We start from the raw sequence: 22,605 nt of genomic DNA on the forward strand, positions 1-22,605 counted from the left end.
ACCAAATACAGCCACCTTATCTTCGGCAAAACAAGCAAAAACATAAAGTAGGGAAAGGACACCCTATTCAAAATATGGTGCTGGGATAATTGGCTAGCCACATGTCGGATAACGCAACTGAATCCTCATCTCTCACCTTATACAAAAATCAACTCAAGATGGACCAAAGACTTAAATCTAAGACCCAAAACTATAAAAATTCTAGGAGATAACTTCAGAAAAACCCTTCTATACATTGGCTTAGGCAAAGACTTCATGACGAAGAACCCGAAAGCAAATGCAACAAAAAGATAAATAGGTAGGACTTAATTAAAGAGCTTCTGCACAGCAAAAAGAACAGTAAGCAGAGTAAACAGACAACCTGCAGAGTGGGAGAAAAATCTTCACAATCTATATGTCTGACAAAGGACTAATATCCAGAATCTACAATGAACTCAAACAAATTAGCAAGAAAAAAATAATCCTATCAAAAGGTGGGCTGAGAACAATAGACAGTTTTCAAAAGAAGATACACAAATGGTCAACAAACATGAAAAAATGCTAAACATCACTAATGATCAGGAAAATGCAAATCAAAACCACAATGTGATACCACCCTACTTCTGAAAAAAGGATCATAATCAAAAAGCAATAGATGTTGGTGTGGATGCAGTGCAAAGGGAACACTTTTACACTGCTGGTGGGATTGTAAACTAGTACAAACCCTATGGAAAACAGTGTGAAGAGTCCTTAAAGAACTAAGAGTAGAACTACCATTTGATCCAGCAATTGCACTACTGGGTATCTACCCAGAGGAAAGGAAGTAATTATATGACGAAGATTCTTGCACACAAATGTTTATAGCAGTACAATTCACAATTGCAAAAATAGGTAACCAGCCCAAATGCACACCAGTCAATGAGTAGATAAAGGAATTGTGGGGTGTGTGTGTGTGTGTGTGTGTGTGTGTGTGTACACCACAAAAAGGAATGAATTAATAGCATTCACAGAAACCTGGATGGAAATGGAGACTGTTATTCTAAGTAAACTAACTCAGGAATAGAAAACCAAACGTCCTATGTTCTTACTCATAAGTGGGAGCTAAGCTATGAGGATGCAAAGGCATAAGAAAGAAACAATGGACTTTGAGGACCCAGGGGAAAGGGTGGGAGGGGATAAGGGATGAATACTACAAATCGGGTTCAGTGTATGCTGCTCAGACAATGGGTGCACCAAAGTATCTTAAATCACCACTAAAGAACATACTCATGTAACCAAATACCATCTATTCCCCGCAAACCTATGGAAATAACAAATTAAAATTAAATTTAAAAATAAAAGAAATAAAAAAAGAAATGACCTTTTAAGAACCTGTGGTAGGCTATCGGTCCTCTATACAAATACACATTCTCTTCCTCTTCCCTAGTAATACAACTTAGTTTTGAATAAACACATTTCCTAGACTTCCTTATGATTAACCATGCAACTAAATTTTGGTTAATTCATTATAAGTATAATTAATACGCAAAAGCTTCAAGAAAACAATTTTAAAATACACCTAGTATGTGTCCTTTGCCTCTTTCTCTTATTTATTTTTCTTGCCAGCCTGAAGGAATCTCTAATAACCAGAGCTAAAGCAGCCTTTTGAATTATCATTCCTCTCACAATATTTTAGGTCCCCCTCTCCCCTTCTCCACTCTCACTGTGCTGTTCTAGTATAACTCATTACTTTTTATCCTCACTATTGGTCTAGCCATCCATTAGAATAATCAACTTTACTGTGTAATATTCTTCTATACTTGCTTGTAGGAGGTACTGTATTAATATTTATTGCGTGCATAATATCATGTTCTAAGAATAGATTTTCAATGATCTTATAGTGGATTTGTGTTTTCATTTAGGTTTTAGTAATATCTAGGCATGGTGAGGCTAACAGACACGGAGATGACTGCCATGGAAAAGATAGGTTTTTATACTCACAGATCCTCAGTGAAGGGAGAACACCTCACTGCAGGGAGCTGCACAGGGAAACACTTGGATTGATATGGAGGCAGAAGGAGATGCGGAATTGTGGACAAGAGCCTTCATTGCAGTTTCTATAAGAAGTTGATTTACAGTTGGCTGGTTTGAATAATTTCAGTAAACTCTAAGGCATGGTGGCTCTTCCTGGTGTCTGGTACTTGCCCTAGGATGACTGGGGCAGGTAGATAGTGACTTTACATGTGAGAGCTTCATAAAGGAAGTAGGTGGAGATATGGGCTCTGGATGGTTAGTTTGCAGCTGAAAAATGTACTCAACCAGAAGTGCTTTATTATTGCTAGGAAGCATCAGAATACCGAAAATAAGACATGGTGAACACAATTTGTATATCCAGCTCCCCTATTCTGTTTCATCAATAAGGTCACCAATGTGGAATTCCAGTAGGCATGTTTGTCTAATGTATCCTGTCATCTGACTACAGTAACTAGTCTGAGAATGGCCATTTGACCCAGCGAAGTCAATCAGAGAATTTATGAATAAAACTAAAGGATGCCTGCAACAATGTGTGCAGGCTCTTGTAGTCCCAGGAGTCATGTTTTCTGAATATGTATGGTAAAGCAAAGGAAGAACATTCTGCAGCAAGGGAAATTAAACAGATAGGCTGGAAGACATAGTTTCTGTCACTCAGGTAGGAGTACAGTGGTGAGATCATGATTCACTGCAACCTCAACTTCCCAGCTTGCCTCAGCCTTCTAAGCAGCTGAGACCACAGGTATATGCCACCACATCAGCCAATTTTTAAATTTTTTTTGTAGAGATGGGATCTCACTATGTTGCCCAGGCAGACATGAACTCTTGGGCTCAAATGAACTTCCTGCCTCAGCCACTACAGTGTAGGACTACAGGTGTGAGCCACTGCCCCCACCCCGTCTTACTTTTTAATCTTTGATTTTCATATCTTTCTGAAGTTGCACTGTATTCTTGATTTATGTGATTCCTTTTACCTTTAAATGTACTCCCTATATGTTTGATATTGTTGGCATTTAGAGTAAATCTAATTAACATAGAGTTTCTCAGAAATTATAATGAGAATGTACAAAGACTAAAAGACCAAAATGTAAGCTAGTGGAAAGAACTCCAAAACATACTCTGTTTCTTTTTCTGAGCTCCTTCCTGACCTTTTAATCAACATTATAAAACTCACTCTTCATTTCCCAACTCCTCCAAGGCAACTTTCCAGACAATTTGTGTAAGTCATTTGGCTCAAATCCTTCAATAATCCATTCCATATTAAACATCCTTATTCCCTGCTTAAATGAGATTGTGTATATGCTGGGTCTAGTATGACCTTGGCACCCACTGATTGTTCAGTATCTATTCATTTCCTTCCATTGTCTTGATTGTCACTTATTCAATGCACGTTTCTGTAAAACAATTAAACAAGGAGGCATGTAGGCAACTGAGCAATGGAGGAATTAGGTTAGTATAACACAGAAGTTGTAGTGATTGGTACATGATTTTGACCATTACAATAATTCTTGTAGCATCAAGGTACAGCAGATGAAACCAAAGTGCATTTGCACAGCTGAGCTCAGCAGGTCAGAGGAATTCCAGGATCAAGCAGGCTGTGCTTCAACCAACATTTTCAGATGAGTTATCCACATGCTGTCTTTTGAAAGTGCTTCTTTATTGCCTAGTTCTCCTGGGCTTTGGGTAATTTGCTCTTGCCTTCAAAATTCAGCAGCCTTAAACATTTTTATACCACCTTTACATCAAGAGTCCTCGCCTCCCATCTATCCCACTGTTTTAGGTAGAGTCATATATTTAGTCAAAAGCTCCTCTATTTATTAGGAATTCAAGATACTTTAAACTGTACCAGTAGTTTGAATATGATTGTTAGTGTTTATATTGGTGCTGGATAACTAGGTTACCTATGATTATAGTGGTTTGTTCCAACCTATTTTTCCAAAAGCTTTCTTCTTTTCATATTATTCAAAACATGGGGTTTTTCAGAAACTCATAGATTATGTTATAGTAAAAAAAACTCTGTGTGTGTGAGTGTGTATGATCATTTGTTCCATGAAGTGCAATGGATAAGAAAATTGGTTTCCAGTCCTGGCTTAATATTTGAGCATGTTCAAATATCTGTAGAATTTATCGTAAACTGTTTCTTTATGTTTGGTTCAACTAGATATAATTTTCATGTGTGTCACATCTACTCAAGTTCAACTGTAGCTTATACATCTTCTACACTAGTATATATTCATACTGATGTTTCAGGACTAAATAACATACACTTCAATTATGTAGTGGAAATAATATATATGAGTATAAAGTAGAAGTCTTATTGATAAACATCAATATTCATTTTAAGTGAAAATAAGTAAAATATAGTTCAGTAAAAATTAAAACACCGTATTTTCACAAAAGCTCTATGCAATGGTCTTACTGACCTAGATCCTAAACATGAAAATGTTCACTGTAATTGAAACAAATTCTAATTAGGAATTACATGAACTGAGGATAATGTTAACATTCAGATTTACTGTTGCCTCTGTTTGAACCTAGGGATATTTCCAGGGCTATTTAAGCCTTACTAAAATGTCTGCTCAAATATATTGTAAATGAACCAAGTTATATCATTGTGCTTGGATTATAATTAAACATAATCATATTAATAGTAATATTTCTGATAATATGATTTAAATTACATCCTTAAATATAGACCTTTTTAACATTCAAATGCTAATTTTCTTAATTTTATTGAGAGATAAAGCAGTATTTGATGCTTTCTAGGTATGTAACAAATGATTTACTTGAATACAATGTTGAAGTAATTGGATTCATCCATGGCTTTGATTTTTTTAATTTAAAATCGCTGATTGAAAGTATAATAAATTCAATCACACAGTTCTTGCATTTAAAGAATAGCTTTGGACTAGAAAAGAAGAACTAGTCCCTGATTTTACAAGACACAAATAATTTGGCTCTAAGGCTTAATGAACAGTACAGTTAGTTGACCACGGCAATGAAGCCTCTTTTCTGAAGCCTGTCTCAAATCAATTCAAGCAATTAAAGAAAGTTAGATTTATAACTGGCAATGACTGGAAGTAGAGAGTTGATGGACAAAGACTATCTCTACCTCTTAGTTCAGAATTTGGCTTAGTGTCAACTTTATTCACTAAGGGTACTTCCTCAAAAGGCTCAACCCACGAATGCTGGAAGCTATGTGTTAATACCTTTAGACAGTCAGAATCTGAGGTAAATATACTTCTCTCTTACATCTTCAGTATGAATAAACCTGCAAAGGATTGATAGCTTGGTTGTGATTTCTTTTTCCTTATTAATTAAGCAACCACAATACTCAGGCTGTGATGTTAAATACAGCACATGTATTTGCTTCCAAGGTTGTGGTGCTGGAAAACTCAGTGTCAAATAATGTCTCTCTGTGTAATATTGCATTGTGTGTTAGGTAGTAGATTGCACTGTTTTGTGTTAGGATAAGCTAGATGGTATACTTTTAAAATAACACTTTCGTCTCAAAAAACACTACATATATTATATATATATTAATATCTCTGTGTGTGTGTGTGTGTGTGTGTGTGTGTGTGTGTAACTCAACTATATATATCTAAAACAAGCTGGCTAAGAAATTCTCCTCTACAGATTCTGGAAGATGAGGCAGATGTAGATATACTATCTGGGATAAGGCCCCTTCTAACATGCAAGGGAGACCTGGTGAAATTTACTTTTGAATCCAAAATAAAACAAACCTGTAATGATGAAAATTGCACACTACATTTTAAAGACTTCAACTGAAAGGGACACATGCTACTTTCTCACAGCACACTGGCCAGTTCTGGTTGACATGGACCCATTTAACTAAAAGGGAGACACAGGGGAAAAAAACTAATAATATTCAAACAGTAAACATCTCTACCACATGTGGTGATACATTTTTAAAAAGAGGGCATCTGTTTATAAATCAATGACAATGATATCACCACTCGTATCTTTTGATAAAGAATCAAAATTCGAGGAATGCTGGGAAGATGGTCGCCTAAGAACAGCTCAGGACTTCAGCTCCCAGTGAAGGTGCAGACGGTGAGCGGACGCCGCATTTCCAGACGAACTCTTATTGCCCACAGACCAGGAGATACCCAGGCAGAGGGGTCGCCAGCGTCGCAGTCACAGCCGGTGTGGCTGTTTTGGCCCCCGAGGGGCTGATTCCGCCCGCGCGGCTGCTGTGACCACTCCCTGTTGCTGCGGTTCTCCAGACAAAAGCCACTGGTCTGGGAGCCCTCTTAGCTGGTGAGCAGAGCCCTGAGACGGCAGAGTTGCCCACTCAGCTGAAATAGCGAGTCAGGCCAGGAGATTCCTAGGCAAAAAATCCGCCAGGAGCCGGCGCCGCGGTTCGAGCCGACTCCGTGAGTCTCAGCACGGGAGATCCCGGCGCCTTTTCAACAAGCGACCGGAACGCGGGGTCGTTCAACTTAAAAGAAAAGACTCTGAGTCAGGGAGCCAGGTGATCAGGCTCCGTTGGTCCCACCCCTCCACCCCCAACAACAACGAAAACAAAAACAGTAATTGGAAACCCTCTGGGTTGAGCCCTTCAAACCAAGCACAGCTGAACCCGGAGGGTCCTGCTCTGTGGGGGAGGGGCTTCCGCCATTACTGAGACTCTCCACCGCTATGGAGGCAGGCTGCTACAAGAGAGAGAGTACACCATAACAGAGGCGGGGCCACCATTGCTACGCCCATATAAACAGGACTGCAGGGAAGAGCTCAGGGTGGCTGGACGGAGACCACAGCAGCTCAGCAAAGCCACTGCGGGCAGGCAGTGGCTAGGTGTGCTGCTAGCTGGGCGGGTCAGACCTGAAAGAAAAATCAAAAAAGGCAGTAGTGCAACGGAAACTCATAAAGCTCCAACTCCCTGGGACAGAGACAGACAACAGGTGGATAAACCCACAAAAATGGGAAGAAACCAGCACAAAAAGGATGAAAACTCCCGAAACCAGAACACCTCTCCTCCTAAAAGGGATCACAACTCCTCACCAGCAAGGGAACCAGACTGGATGGAGAAGGAGGGGGATGAAATGACAGAATCAGACTTCAGAAGGTGGGTAGTAAGAAACTACAGTGAGCTAAAAGAACGTGCTCTAACCGAACGCAAAGAAAATAGGAACCTTGAAAAAAGATTGGACGAACTGCTGACGAGAATGGACAGCAAAGAGAGGAGTATAAGTGAATTGATGGAGCTGAAAAACGCAACACGAGAACTTCGTGAAGCATGCACAAGTTTCAACAGCTGAATTGACCAAGCAGAAGAAAGGATATCAGAGGTCGAAGATCAACTCAATGAAATAAAAAGAGAAGGCAAGAACAGAGAAAAAAGCGCAAAAGGAATGAACAAAATCTTCAAGAAATGTGGGACTATGTGAAAAGACCTAATCTATGTCTGATAGGGGTACCTGAATGTGATGAAAAGAACGAATCCAAGCTGGAAAATACTCTTCAGGATATTATCCAGGAAAACTTCCCCAACCTAGCAAGGCAGACCAATATTCAAATCCAGGAAATACAGAGAACACCACAAAGATATTCCTCAAGAAGAGCAACGCCAAGGCACATAATCGTCAGATTCACCAGGGTTGAAATGAAAGAGAAAATGCTAAGGGCAGCCAGAGAGAAAGGTCGGGTTACCCACAAAGGGAAGCCCATTAGACTCACAGCAGATCTCTCAGCAGAAACCCTACAAGCCAGAAGAGATTGGGGGCCAATATTCGACATCCTTAAAGAAAAGAACTTTCAACCCAGAATCTCCTATCCAGCAAAACTAAGCTTCATAAGTGAAGGAAAAATAAAATCCTTTGTGAACAAGCAAGCACCCAGAGATTTCATCACCACCAAACCTGCTCTACAAGAACTCCTGAAAGAGGCTCTACACATATAAAGGAACAACCAGTACCAGCCACTCCAAAAATACACCAAATGGTAAAAGAGCATCAACACAATCAAGAAGCTGCATCAACTAACCAACAAAACAGCCAGGTAGCATCAAAATGACAGTATCAAATTCACACATAACAATACTATCCCTAAATGTCAGTGGACTAAATGCCCCAATCAAAAGACACAGACTGGCAAATTGGATAAAAAGCCAAAACCCATCAGTGTGCTGTATCCAGGAAACGCATCTTACATGCAAGGATACACAAAGGCTCAAAATAAAGGGATGGAGGAAGATCTATCAAGCAAATGGAGAGCAAAAAAAGGCAGGAGTTGCAATTCTCATTTCTGATAAAATAGATTTTAAAGCAACAAAGATCAAAAGAGACAAAGAAGGACATTACATAATGGTAAAAGGATCACTGCAACAAGAAGAGCTAATGATCCTAAATACATACGCACCCAATACAGGAGCACCCAGATACATAAGGCAAGTTCTTAATGACTTACAAAGAGACTTAGACTCCCACACAATAATAGTGGGAGACTTTAACACCCCATTGTCAATATTAGATCATCCAGACAGAAAATCAACAAGGATATCCAGGACCTGAATACAGACCTGGAACAAGCAAACCTAATAGACATTTACAGAACTCTCCACCCCAAATCCACAGAATATACATTCTTCTCAGCACCACATCACACCTACTCCAAAATTGACCACATAATTGGCAATAAATCACTCCTCAGCAAATGCAAAAGAACAGAAATCATAACAAACAGTCTCTCAGACCACAGTGCAATCGCGTTAGAACTCAGAATGCAGAAACTAACTCAGAACCGCACAGCTTCATGGAAACTGAACAACTTGCTCTTGAATGTTGACTGGATAAACAATGAAATGAAGGCAGAAATAAAGATGTTCTTCGAAACCAATGAGAACGAAGACACAACATACCAGAATCTCTGGGACACATTTAAAGCAGTCTCTAGAGGAAAATATATAGCAATGAGTGCCCACATGAGAAGAAAGGAGAGATCTAAAATTGACACCCTATCATCAAAATTGAAAGAGCTAGAGGAGCAAGATCAAAAAAACTCAAAACCTCGCAGAAGACAGGAAATAACTAAGATCAGAGCAGAATGGAAGGAAACAGAGACACAAAAAACTCTTCAAAAAATCAATAAATCCAGGAGCTGGTTTTTTGAAAAGATCAACAAAATAGACAGACCACTAGCCAGATTAATAAAAAAGAAAAGAGAGAATAACCAAATTGATGCAATAAAAAACGATAAAGGGGATATCACCACAGATTCCACAGAAATCCAAACCGTCATCAGAGATTATTACAAACAACTCTATGCACATAAACTAGTAAACCTGGAAGAAATGGACAAATTCCTGGACACCTGCATCCTCCCAAGCCTAAACCTGGAAGAAGCCGAAACCCTGAATAGACCAGTAACATGGTCTGAAGTCGAGGCAGCAATAAAGAGCCTACCACCCAAAAAAAGCCCAGGTCCAGATAGGTTCACAGCTGAATTCTACCAGACATACAAAGAGGAGCTGATACCATTCCTTCTGAAACTATTCCAGACAATCCAAAAAGAGGGAATCCTTCCCAAATCATTTTATGAGACAAACATCATCCTGATACCAAAACCCGGCAGAGACTCAACAAGAAAAGAAAATTTCAGGCCAATATCCATGATGAACATAGATGCAAAAATCTTCAATAAAATACTGGCAAACCGATTGCAACAGCATATCAAAAAGCTCATCCACCATGATCAAGTAGGATTCATCCCGGGGATGCAAGGCTGGTTCAACATATGCAAGTCCATAAACGTAATTCACCACATAAACAGAACCAAAGACAAAAACCACATGATTATCTCAACTGATGCAGAGAAGGTTTTTGACAAAATTCAACAACCCTTTATGCTAAAAACCCTCAATAAACTAGGTATTGACGGAACGTATCTCAAAACAATAAAAGCTATTTACGACAAACCAACAGCAAATATCATACTGAATGGGCAAAAACTGGAAGCATTCCCTTTGAAATCTGGCACTAGACAAGGATGCCCTCTCTCACCACTCCTATTCAATATAGTACTGGAAGTTCTAGCCAGAGCAATCAGGCAAGAAAAAGAAATAAAGGGTATCCAAATTGGAAAGGAGGAAATCAAATTGTCTCTATTTGCTGATGACATGATTGTATATCTGGAAGACCCCATCATCTCAGCCCAAAATCTCCTGAAACTGATAAACAACTTCAGCAAAGTCTCAGGATACAAAATCAACGTGCAAAAATCACAAGCATTCCTATACACCAGTAATAGGCTTCAAGAGAGCCAAATCAAGAACGAACTGCCATTCACAATTGCTACAAAGAGAATAAAGTACCTAGGAATACAACTAACAAGGAACGTAAAGGACCTCTTCAAGGAGAACTACAAGCCACTGCTCAACGAAATAAGAGAGGATACAAACAGATGGAGGAACATTCCATGTTCATGGTTAGGAAGAATCAACATCGTGAAAATGGCCATACTGCCCAAAGTAATTTACAGATTCAACGCTATTCCCATCAAGCTACCAATGACCTTCTTCACAGAACTGGAAAAAAACACCTTAAACTTCATATGGAACCAAAAGAGAGCCCGCATAGCCAAGTCAAGTCTAAGCAAAAAGAACAAAGCAGGAGGCATCACACTACCGGACTTCAAACTATACTACAAGGCTACAGTAATGAAAACAGCATGGTACTGGTACCAAAACAGAGATATAGACCAATGGAACAGAACAGAGGCCTCAGAGGAAATACAACATACTCACAACCATCTGATCTTCGACAAACCTGACAAAAACAAGCAATGGGGAAAGGACTCCCTGTTTAATAAATGGTGTTGGGAACAGGACCCCTTCCTGACACCTTACACCAAAATTAACTCCAGATGGATTAAAGACTTAAACATCAGACCTAACACCATAAAAACCCTAGAAGAAAATCTAGGCAAAACCATTCAGGACATAGGTGTAGGCAAGGACTTCAATGACCAAAACGCCAAAAGCAATGGCAACAAAAGCCAAAATAGACAAATGGGACCTAATCAAACTCCACAGCTTCTGCACGGCAAAAGAAACAGTCAGTAGAGTGAATCGGCAACCAACAGAATGGGAAAAAATTTTCGCAGCCTACCCATCTGACAAGGGGCTGATATCCAGAATTTACAAAGAACTAAAGCAGATCTACAAGAAAAAAACAAACAAGCCCATTCAAAAATGGGCGAAGGATATGAACAGATACTTTACAAAAGAAGACATACAGGAGGCCAACAAACATATGAAAAAATGTTCATCATCACTGGTCATCAGAGAAATGCAAATCAAAACCACATTGAGATACCATCTCACACCAGTTAGAATGGCGATTATTAAAAAATCAGGAAACAACAGATGCTGGAGAGGATGTGGAGAAATAGGAACACTTTTACACTGTTGGTGGGAATGTAAATTAATTCAACCATTGTGGAAGACAGTGTGGCGATTCCTCAAGGACCTAAAAATAGAACTCCCATTTGACCCAGCAATCCCATTACTGGGTATATATCCAAAGGATTATAAATCATTCTACTACAAGGACACGTGCACACGAATGTTCATTGCAGCACTGTTTACAATAGCAAAGACCTGGAACCAACCCAAATGCCCAACGACGATAGACTGGATAGGGAAAATGTGGTACATATACACCATGGAATATTACACAGCCATCAAAAACGATGAGTTCACGTCCTTTGTAGGGACATGGATGAACCTGGAAACCATCATACTCAGCAAACTGACACAAGAGCAGAAAATCAAACACCGTATATTCTCACTCATAGGCGGGTGTTGAACAATGAGAACACATGGACACAGGGAGGGGAGCACTACACACTGGGGTCCGTTGGGGGGAAATGGGGAAGGGGCAGGGGGGTGGGGAGGTGGGAAGAGATAGCATGGTAAGAAATGACAGATACAGGTGAGGGGACGGAAGGCAGCAAACCACACTGCCATGTGTGTACCTATGCAACAATCTTGCATGTTCATCACATGTACCCCCAAACCTAAAATGCAATAAAAAAAATAAAATTAAAAAAAAAATCAAAATTCTTCAGTCAATAAAATTCAGTTACCTTTCACTGAAGAGTCAAAATTAATCTTTGCATCCATATATTAAATATATTTAGTAAAATATGCATACATAGATGGACATGTTATTAATATCAATAACTTGGAAGAGGACATATAATCAGGACATAAAGTAATTATAACAAACTGTTTTTAAACATGACTTTGAAACTTTATGTTAATCAATATCTGCAACGATGTAGTTACTCCAGATAAGATGATTTCGTCATTTGAGAAGCATTGTACACTTCATCCAGCCAATAAGCAGAGTTTCGTTTAAACTGCAGGTTTAAATATATAAGTTGATACTTATATAAAGAGTACATTTAACAAATAATATCGATGTTTGGTAGAAAATGTTAGTTCTAGGTACAAAAGTTCATTGCAGTGTATAAAGAAACCTAGAATAAAAATAGTCATATATAATCAGGTAAAGAAAGAAACTGCTATGACCTGGGTCTGGTTCAAGTTAAATAACATTTGTAGCTAAGGGTCAGTCATATACTTTTCCCTCCCTTTCCTTACTGAAAACTTTTTTGAATCCAAAATAAAATAAACCCGTAACAATAAGGATTATTTGAATATTAAAAAATTTTTAAACATCACTTAAAAGTTTTAAAATACTTAAACTAGTATTACTAAAAACATTCTATTATTAGAAACATTAATGATATGTCTGATATCACTTGTTTTCTTTCCAGCGCATTTGAAATCATTGGCAAACTAGATATTGCCGAACATTTCTCACTGTGCCCTTGAACCAACCCAGTTCTCTCTAGTTTCTTGCATGCAGTTCTCAAGAATAAATGCCGAATGTGCAGGGAATGCAACATCCTGAGATAAGAAGCAAGGTCCTAGAACAGCCCGATCTCAGTCCCAATTCCTTTTGGAAACACAACATCCTTTCGTGCTTTCACCTGAGGTATAAAACCAAGGGCAAGGGTGGGTTTTGCCAGATCATCAGCTATGGTGCAACAAGGTTTTACACAGATGAGACTCCATCCACCCTGAGCAGCTTTCCTGAGCCTTGGGGACCAGCTCAACAATGAACCCTAATTTTCTGTTGTCCCTTTCTGCCTATCTATAGGTAATAAGCCTGCTCTATGTAACTAGCGTATGAGGATTCTGTCTCACCAGGCTCAGGCAAGTTGGTAACCCATGCACAGTGAACCTGCTTGACAGGTATGCCAGGTGCTAAGTGACTTTTACCCCCAAGTTCTTTATCATTATCTTAGTAATATTCTATGATGTTATGGCTAATTATGGCTATGATTCCATGCCATTAAGCATCAGTAAGGAAATAAACTCAGCTGATAATTGGTGTGACATCTAGGTATTTCAAGTTTTCAGAGTCTTAAGGATTCAATTAAATATGATGGTATCGATGATCACGGCAATCATATCAAATAGCTTGAGTAGCTACCATGAAGAGTTATTATATAAGGCACTCAGCATATAGTAACTTTTAAATTCTCACTATCATCCTATTAATATAAAGCAGAAAAATCCACAGAACTGAATACTGTGGAATGCGCACACTTTAGCCCAGCTCTCCATAGATGTGCGCAGTGCAGTGCGCAAAGCGTTCTGCAGACTAGAAAATTGATATTTGCTGAACATATGAAAATGAAGGAATGAAACAGAATGCGATCCTAAATGTGATATAAAGAGTGTTGAGCCCAAAATAATGACAAGCCTTGCACGGTTGCCAATGAACATTCAGACACTTGCTATATCCCATGTGTTCTTCAAAGTACATTGTATAGAGTTAACAATTTAATCCTCATAAGAACTTTATGAGACAGAAGCATTATTATTACTAATTTATAGAGGAAAAGGCAAAAGAATATTATGTCATTTGCCTAAAACCATAGAGCAGATAGCAAATGGGTAAGCTAGTACTAACACCTGGTGGTCTTATTGCTAATCTGGATCTTAACAGCTGACATAAATGCTACTTAGTATTAACAGTAAGCTCTTTGAGTATCAGGTGAATCATTGTACTTAAGAAATGATTGTACTTTAAATGATACTCTAAAATTTCAGAAATCACTTAAATTTAGAACTTTATACTTACAAATGATAGGATATTCCTTTCTTTTCAATATGAATTATCTCACTACTCTGTTCGGTGGAATGGTTGCTGCATTTTATAAGATTTCTGTACAAACCATTTTTAAACCAACTTGAATAAAAAGGAGACACATCAAATTTATAATCTGTCTCTTATTTTTCTATGAATAAGCTACTTACTTCCTCATTAACTTGTCCAAAAAGGAGAGATGCTTCTTATTGTGTTCTTGGGCAGACTATAGAATATGCCCATTTTGCTTTATTTTTCTTTTTAAAAAAAATATAATACATTTGATAGTAAGTTGAAGATAGCATCATAATGTATTCAGAATGCAAAGAAATAAAAGAATATATCTAGCTTCATGTTGGCTATTTTCTAAATATTATATAATAAATTGAGTTGTAAGCTTTTGAATAGAAAGGAAGAAAGAAATATGAAACTTAAAATAGCTTTCTGATTTGCAGGTAAAGTAGATAACTAATAAATATGTACCATAAAATTATGGTATGTATAATGTGTGTGTGTGTGTGTGTGTGTGTTTACACATACACAGACAGTCCTTGATTTACAGTGGTTTGATTTATAATTCTTCAACTTTAAAATGGGTTTATCAGGATGTAACCTCATCATAAATCCAGGAGCAACCCTGTTTACAATGGTTTGGTTTATAATTTTTTGTATTTATAATGGGTTTATTGGGTATGGAACTCATTTTCAACTTATAACAGGTTTATCCACATATAATGCCACCATAAGTCCAGGAATATTTGTATACACCATTATATATATAATTTATATGTGTATATCATATAATTATATATATCATATGCATAATCTACCTTTCCTCATTTCCATGCACAATTTAAAATTTTCTCTCAATGATTCTGAAATTTAAAAACATATGCAGATTCCAGAGTTACATCAGACAATTGTAGAGAAATCTGAGATTACCTATTATCATCCTGTTGTTTCGTGGATAAGGAATCTGAGACTCTAAAAGATATGATTAAAGCCATATGATTGGGGTCAAAATCTGAAAAGGGAACATAAGTCTATACAATCCATGTAAATCCATAAAAAATACCATGATTGCTTTTTGACATTTCCTGGCTAAAGGTCTCCACCACACTTTGAAGTGGACCTTTTCTTGCCTTCAACTGTCCCTAGACTATTCAATTTGATTCCACTCCTGGGAATGTTTTTATTGGCTTGTTTGTGTTTTAACTGTTTGGTTTCTGAATGTGAGCTGTTGTCACAGAAGGGAATCCTATTGGATCAATTTTGAAAGTTCAAATTGTTCCAGCCCCACAGACTTCATCAGAGATACCCTGGACTCATTCATTCTTCAAGTGCAGAAAACCTGTCCACTGCTAGGTGTCATTCTCAAACTGGGCTACGTTTTCCAGTCAATATCTGTTTGCTCTTTCGTGATTTTCCTGCCTTTCCCCTTATAGAAATAAATAATACACAAGCCTTGTCACTGTTGTGCTCTGTCTTATTAGTTTTTATTTCGGATTCTGTAGGGATGTATTTTCATTTAATTTTGTTGCGTATGTTTTTCGTGACTTGCTGACTTTGCTAATTAGGTTCTCTGACTGTTTTATGTGAAGACTTGGAAAAATCTAAAAGCTGTTATTCCACTACTATCACCATCTTTCCAGAATTCTTGATTTTTTTTCTTTTCTTTTTTTTCTCCTTTTCTTTTTTTCTCCTTTTCTTTTTTCTTTTTTTTTTTTTTTAGATAAGGTCTGACTCTTCACCCAGGCTGGAGTGCAGTGACATGATCACGGCTAAGTGCAACCTCCAATTTCTGGGCTCAGCCTCTTGAAATCCTCCTGCTTCAGCCTCCAGAGTAGCTGGAACTACAGGTGCAAGCCACCATGCCTAGCTTTTCTTTTTTTTTTTCTTTTTTTTTTTTTTTTAAGATGGAGTCTTGCTCTGTTGTCCTGGCTGGAACGCAGTGGTGCAAACCTCTTCCTCCACAGTTCAGGGGATTCTCATGCCTCAGCCTCCCGAGTAGCTGGGACTACAGGCACAAGCCACCATGCCTGGCTGTTTTTATACATATATTTTTAGAAGGAGTCTTGCTCCATTGCCCTAACTGGAATGCAGTCACACAATCTCAGCTCACTGCAAACCTCTACCTCCCTGGTTCCAGCAATTCTTGTGTCTCAGCCTCCCAATTAGCGGGGATTACAAACCTGTGCCACCACGCCTGGCTTATTTTTCTATTTTTAGTAGAGAGGGAGTTACATCATGTCGGCCAGGCTGGTCTTAAACTCATGGCCTCCACTGATCCACCTGCCTTGGCCTCCTGCAGTACAGGATTGTGGGCATGAGCCACAGTGCCCGGTCTAAAATTTTTATAGAGATGGGAGTTTTGCTATGTTACCCAGGCTGGTCATTTCTTTCATTTAAAAAGCTTTATTGATTTATAATTTACATACAATTAAGTTTAGCCATATAACATTTAATGGTCCTAATACGTTTATGAAGTTGTGTAGTGATCACTACAAACAACTTTAAAATATTCTTATCACTCCATGAAGAAACATATATCTTTAGCAGCCATTCCCCTCTCCCTACTCCCTCACACCTAAGTAACCACTCACCTCCTCTCTGTCTTCATTCATTTGCCTATTCTGTACATTTTATATAAATGGTAGCATACAATATGTGGGTTGTTTTGTGATTAGTAGAATGTGACAGAAACAAATATTTAGTCATTTTTAAAGTTATTTATCTCGAATGCAGAACACCAATAATTTCATGATAAATTGTGCGGTGACCTGGTAGTTTATGATTTGAAGTTGGTTTCCTAATACAGGGCAATAAACCACCATTTGAGAATATGGCATGTTAATAATAATAATGGTAAGTTTAATAATAAAATGTAACATTAATTTTGCTATGTGCCAAAACTATTCAAAGAACTTCACATATATTAATGCATTTAATATTCATGTAAACCTACGATGGAAATGCTATTTTCATCTTCTCAGTTCTATTGGTGCAGAAACTGAGGCAAAGTGAAATGAAGAAACTTACCTGAGCCAGATGACACAGCCAGATGCCACGCCCACATAGTTTGACGCAAGCTCCTTGTTCTTAACCAGTATAATACAGTCCCTTTCTGACTTTCAGGTGTTTTTCTAAATATCATTCTCATCCTCTAAAGTGGTAACTGCAGAAAGCAACTTAGTGTACCTTACACTCTAAGCTCCTTTTGGTCACCCATGTTACATAGTACTGATAGTTCACTAGCCCTAAAGCTAAAAGATGATTAAAAAGAATCTTGTTTAATTCTATTCATAGTCTTTCAGACTTCCTCATAATTTTTTTGTTTTCTGTCTTGACCGAAAAACGATTTGAAAATCCTCGTTAATTGTAGCAGGCTAGGCTGTTAAACACCAATGGCTACTTTCTTCCAAAAACGTAATAAATACGCAACTGACCATATTCAACTATAACTGACAACCTGATGCCTCTTTACTTGATGACATAGAAAGAAGTATAGGTATGCCGGGCACGGTGGCTCAAGCCTGTAATCCCAGCACTTTGGGAGGCCGAGGTGGGTGGATCACGAGGTCAAGAGATCGAGACCATCCTGGTCAACATGGTGAAACCCCCGTCTCTACTAAAAATACAAAAGATTAGCTGAGCACGGTGGCGCGTGCCTGTAATCCCAGCTACTCAGGAGGCTGAGGCAGGAGAATTGCCTGAACCCAGGAGGCGGAGGTTGCGGTGAGCCGAGATCGCGCCATTGCACTCCAGCCTGGGTAACAAGAGCGAAACTCCGTCTCAAAAAAAAAAAAGAAGTATAGGTAGGCCTAAAAGTAGTTGATCACTAAATACAAGATAATTAAGTATAACTTAGTAAGCCAAGTGTTAGCTTGAATTAAACAAAATTAATTGTAATAATGCAAATTCTCACAGAACTCTGTAACAAAAAAAGGGAAGAAAGAGCACAAACTTCAACATGAAACTGACAAAGCTAGAATAGTAACTCTCAGTTTCCTTCTGTCCTGAATCAACCCATCTAGGAATCATTCTGCCTCCCTTGAGAGAAAAGGAATTTCCTATTGAATATAAGCTTCTTTCTTTTTAAAATGTTAGAGAAAGTTTTGGAGAATTTTTCCTTTTTGAGTTGCCAAAATCATTTCTAGATTGTTACTAACCATAATAGAATTTCAACATATTACTTGGAAAGTTACTAGGAGAGAGTTTAAGAAGCATATTTTTATGTCTAATATTCCCTTTACATGACTATACATGCAAAAATTCACCTTCTTTCAGCAAGACACCCCTCTCCCCAGCATCTTCAAGCCCAAATCCTGTCTCCTGCATAACATAGGTACCTGGAGCTATGTGCTCCTTACATGGTGTGAAACACATAATTTTTGATTTTATGTAACATCAGCTGAATAACCACCACCTTTTGTAGAAACATCGGTTGGAAGAGAGAGAAATCAAACTTTAAAGAATGTATTTCTAAGCAGAATCTTTTGAAACAGCACTGCTCATAAAAAGAGCAGATGCTGTAACACCACAAAAAAACCAAAGTCACATTTTTGAACTGCTTTAGTGAAATGATATTTTAATATGAGAGCAACAATAAAATTAAATAGCATTCAGGTTTAGCTCTTTCAGTTGCAGAGACTTGCTGCCAAGTGAATCAGTATGGAAAACCACAGAAGGCATATCTTTCACTGGCAGTGTATCTCACACAGGATTATTTTGGAAACCAAATGGAATAATTCCTCTGAAAGAACTTTGCAAACTGTGAAATTATACAAATGTATTTATAATTATTTTTGACATTTTCTGGGTAGTTTTGTAAAGAGAATCTAAGTGTAGTTATACTTCTCATTTAGAAACACAATAAATGGCAGTACATTTTTTTTTTCAAGTTACTGTTCACAGGCTGGAGTAGCATCTTTAATCCCCTAAGCACAGCTCCCAACTCAATTTCTACTTAAATTTTGCCTGATGGAATTTATTTCTTATAGATATTCTAATTACTAGATTTCTAGTCCATTTTTACTGGTTCATTCATTATTAGCTTAAATTCAATAAATACATGTAAATATTAGGCTCATATTTTAAATTGTGTTGAAAAACAAACTCAGAAGGAAAAGATTCTCCATGTTATAAAGTGGATGGTATGGAAGGAAGAAGGGAGTCACTTGCGCAGTTGAAGGATGAAGAATATATTGGTAAGGTCTAACTGTTTATTCTCCTCCCCTCATTCATATGTTGAAATCCTAAGGTGATACTATCCAGATATGAGGTCTTCAGGAAGATGACTAGGTCATGGGGGTAGAGCCCTCATGAATGGGATTAGTTTCCTTATAAAATAGGCTCAAGGGAGCTCATTTTATAAGGGTTCCACTTGGACTCCACCAAGTGAACACACAGCAAGAAGGTGCCGTCTATGAACCAGAAAAGGAGCCTTCACCAAATACCAAATCTGCCAGTCTTGATCTTGGACTTCCCAGCCTCCAGAACCACAAGGAAAAAATTTCTGTTGTTTATATGCTTCCCAGCTACAGCATTTTGTAATAGCAGCCCAAACAGACTAAAATAGGTATTATCTTTTAACTTAGAGTTTTAAGTTCACATTATAAAAGTATACCTTTCAACTGATTTGTGTATGTGCACAAAACACATAACAGTAAAGCATTTTAAACATGTGTAACAAAGATAAAACGGCTAGATTATAAATATGCTTCCAAATGGAAGTGCTTTCTGGAAACTTACCAGTTGTGCAGTTTTGAAATTCAATATCATCAATTGCAGCTCCTCCTCCTAGATCCCTTGTTCTGATACCTTGAAATATGACTTCAAAATTCCTTAATTTTCCTAGGAGGATATCAGCCTTTTGCCAATGATTACCAGAGTTCTGCTTACTTTCTTCCCATACTTTTGATAGTCCTTTCTCTGTCTGAAAGTAAAGAATCTTGTATGAGGGAAATGACTAAACATGAAAAAAGATGCCACAGTGTCGGGGAAAACCCAGTTAGTTAGCTCAGCTCAGAGGCATTTGACCAATAAAAACTGAAAACAAAACAAAGTAGTATTGGATCTGTAAAAGCTAATCATACAAATTGAGTCATTCTTGTCAAACCCAGCTAAAACAGTCAAGTGGTCAGGAATTGGGGAAAGCACTCAGGGCACTTAACACTGCTCCAATAATGTAATTATCTGCAAACCTGGCTGCTGAAACTGCCAGCTGTAACCTGAAACTAGTTGTATCCGACAGATACTGAAAAAATCTGCTGAGACTCTAAAACTAGTCCCATCATGCACCTGTCAGAGCTTGCCAGTGTTGCAAAACATTGCTAGTGCCAATGAACTTTCTTTTACAACAATATGGAACATTTCTCTTTTTTCAATTTTTTTTTTTCCCAAAAAAAAACCTTTTATTTTACGTTCAGGGGTACATGTGCAGGTTTGTTATGTGTCATGGATGTTTGATGTACAGACTATTTTGTCAACCAGGTACTAAGGATAGTACCAAATAGTAATTTTTACATATCTCTTTTATAAAACCTCCAACCTTCTATTTGTTCTTCAGGTACCTTGTCTGTGTCTATGCCCCAAATTACAATTCTCGCTTCTCTCACTAAATTTTTTTAGAGATTTTTATCTATATTTTATTTGACGTCAACATGTCTTTGTTAACTATGACATAGTTTATCTCCCAAACAGAGGCATATTAATCTACTAAAGTATTATTCAAAAGAAAAACTAGCAGAATTAGCAATACATTTATTTTGGAATTTTTAGGGACACCATTATTATAAATTGCTCTACTCAGTAAAATCTGCCTGTACTTATATTTACACAAAATTATTGATATCTCATTAAATCTGAACAGTTTACTGAAGACCTGGGTTTATAGTTCTGGATGTCCCTACTATCCAAACTTATATTCACATTGTTTAATTTTTCCAATTACACCTTCCTACGAAAGCTTACATCACTGATATAGGAAAGGAGAAAAGGAAAAATATGTTGGAGAACTCACTTATTCCTGATGGATATAATAAAGGAATTATGAAATGAATTGAGTGTGGAGGAAAAGTGATCATTTTAAGACCAGTCAAATGTAAAAAATTATAGTATTACATAATCACATTTTGATTGTCATAAATTATGTTACAATGTAATCATTATAAAGTAACAACTATAACTGTTTCTATGTAAAATTTTTATCTAAAAAAGGAAAAATCAATTTTCTAAAAAACTTATGTAAACATGAATATCTGAGGTTGGTTAATTAGTAATACAATATTCTAATATATGAACAGTCTCAGTATAATGTAACATGACATAAAATGACATATAATCCCAGTGGCCAAATAAAAATGACAACTTCCTTAAAATAGCATATTAACCAGATGAGCACCAGACAAGGCTTAGACTGTATACACTGTTCTTTGGTATTCTAGGTCTGGTCCTTTCTGTTCTGGGAACCAACTAGTTTCCAGAACATAATACATGCAACATTATGTATATAGTTAATTCCCAATTAATATTCCTTGGTCCTAGGTCATAGCACTTGCATGATGATTCAAGAAAAACATTATTTCTAAAGCTTGTAATGAAAACAGTAGACTACAGGAGAAGATTTAGGAAAATGACATACAGACATGAAGCAAAATGTTCCAATAGATTTATAGCATACAGGTATGAAATGTCTAATTTACAGATAAGTTAAAGAATAAAAGCTAAAGAGAGAGAAAAAAAGGAATGTCTGAAGAGGAGATATCAAGGAGTTAGACATTCATAACTTCAAACATTCAGGGAACTAATTTTAATAAATCTGTCTGATGCTTTGTCCTGCTGAGGTAGATGAACATGTTTGATTAAGTGGTTCTTCCTCTGCATGGTTACAGAAAGCAAAACTATGTATCAGTTAATCTAAAATTAACTTTGCAAAACAACTAACAGTTTATAGATAGATCTTCTAACATCCTTATCAAAACAACAACAAATCTTATATCCACCGACTCATGTAACTTCTGTATTGAAAGGGATGGAAAATTCACACCTAATTAATAGAATTTCATATCTTTTTGATGCCTAAAGAAGATAAGTCCTTCTCAAGGTTAATTTTTGACTCTCAGTGTGGTCTTAGTGATTTGAAATCAAAGGGATGATTAGTTAAATTAAAAATTCCTAACAACATTAGAGGATGGATATTGATGAAAGTCTGTCTTAATTTACAGACTTAATTCACTTTACTGACTTTTCCTTTTTATCTGCTTCTTCAGTTTATAAAGCCACTCAGTAGCTATGCCAAACCCCCAAAGAATTTTCAACAAATACCATCAAAGAAGAGCATATGATGACTCTGATAAAAAAAAAATATGAACCATTTCTTAAATCATACAACTGGGCTTATAGTGGGGGGGAAAAAAAGAGAGAGACAAAT

General features: G+C 37.3%; 1 protein-coding gene across 1 annotated transcript in view; it reads right to left on the reverse strand.

Annotated features, from left to right (window-relative positions):
• Positions 1–22,605, reverse strand: part of MALRD1 (MAM and LDL receptor class A domain containing 1) — a 594,555-nt gene that overhangs the window by 212,929 nt on the left and 359,021 nt on the right. Inside the window, exon 29 of the mRNA XM_039478847.2 lies at positions 19,926–20,109. Coding sequence (XP_039334781.2) covers positions 19,926–20,109 — 184 coding nt within the window. The remainder of the gene's footprint in view (positions 1–19,925; positions 20,110–22,605) is intronic.

Source organism: Saimiri boliviensis, chromosome 8 (assembly GCF_048565385.1).
Source record: "Saimiri boliviensis isolate mSaiBol1 chromosome 8, mSaiBol1.pri, whole genome shotgun sequence".
Lineage (NCBI taxonomy): Eukaryota > Metazoa > Chordata > Mammalia > Primates > Cebidae > Saimiri > Saimiri boliviensis.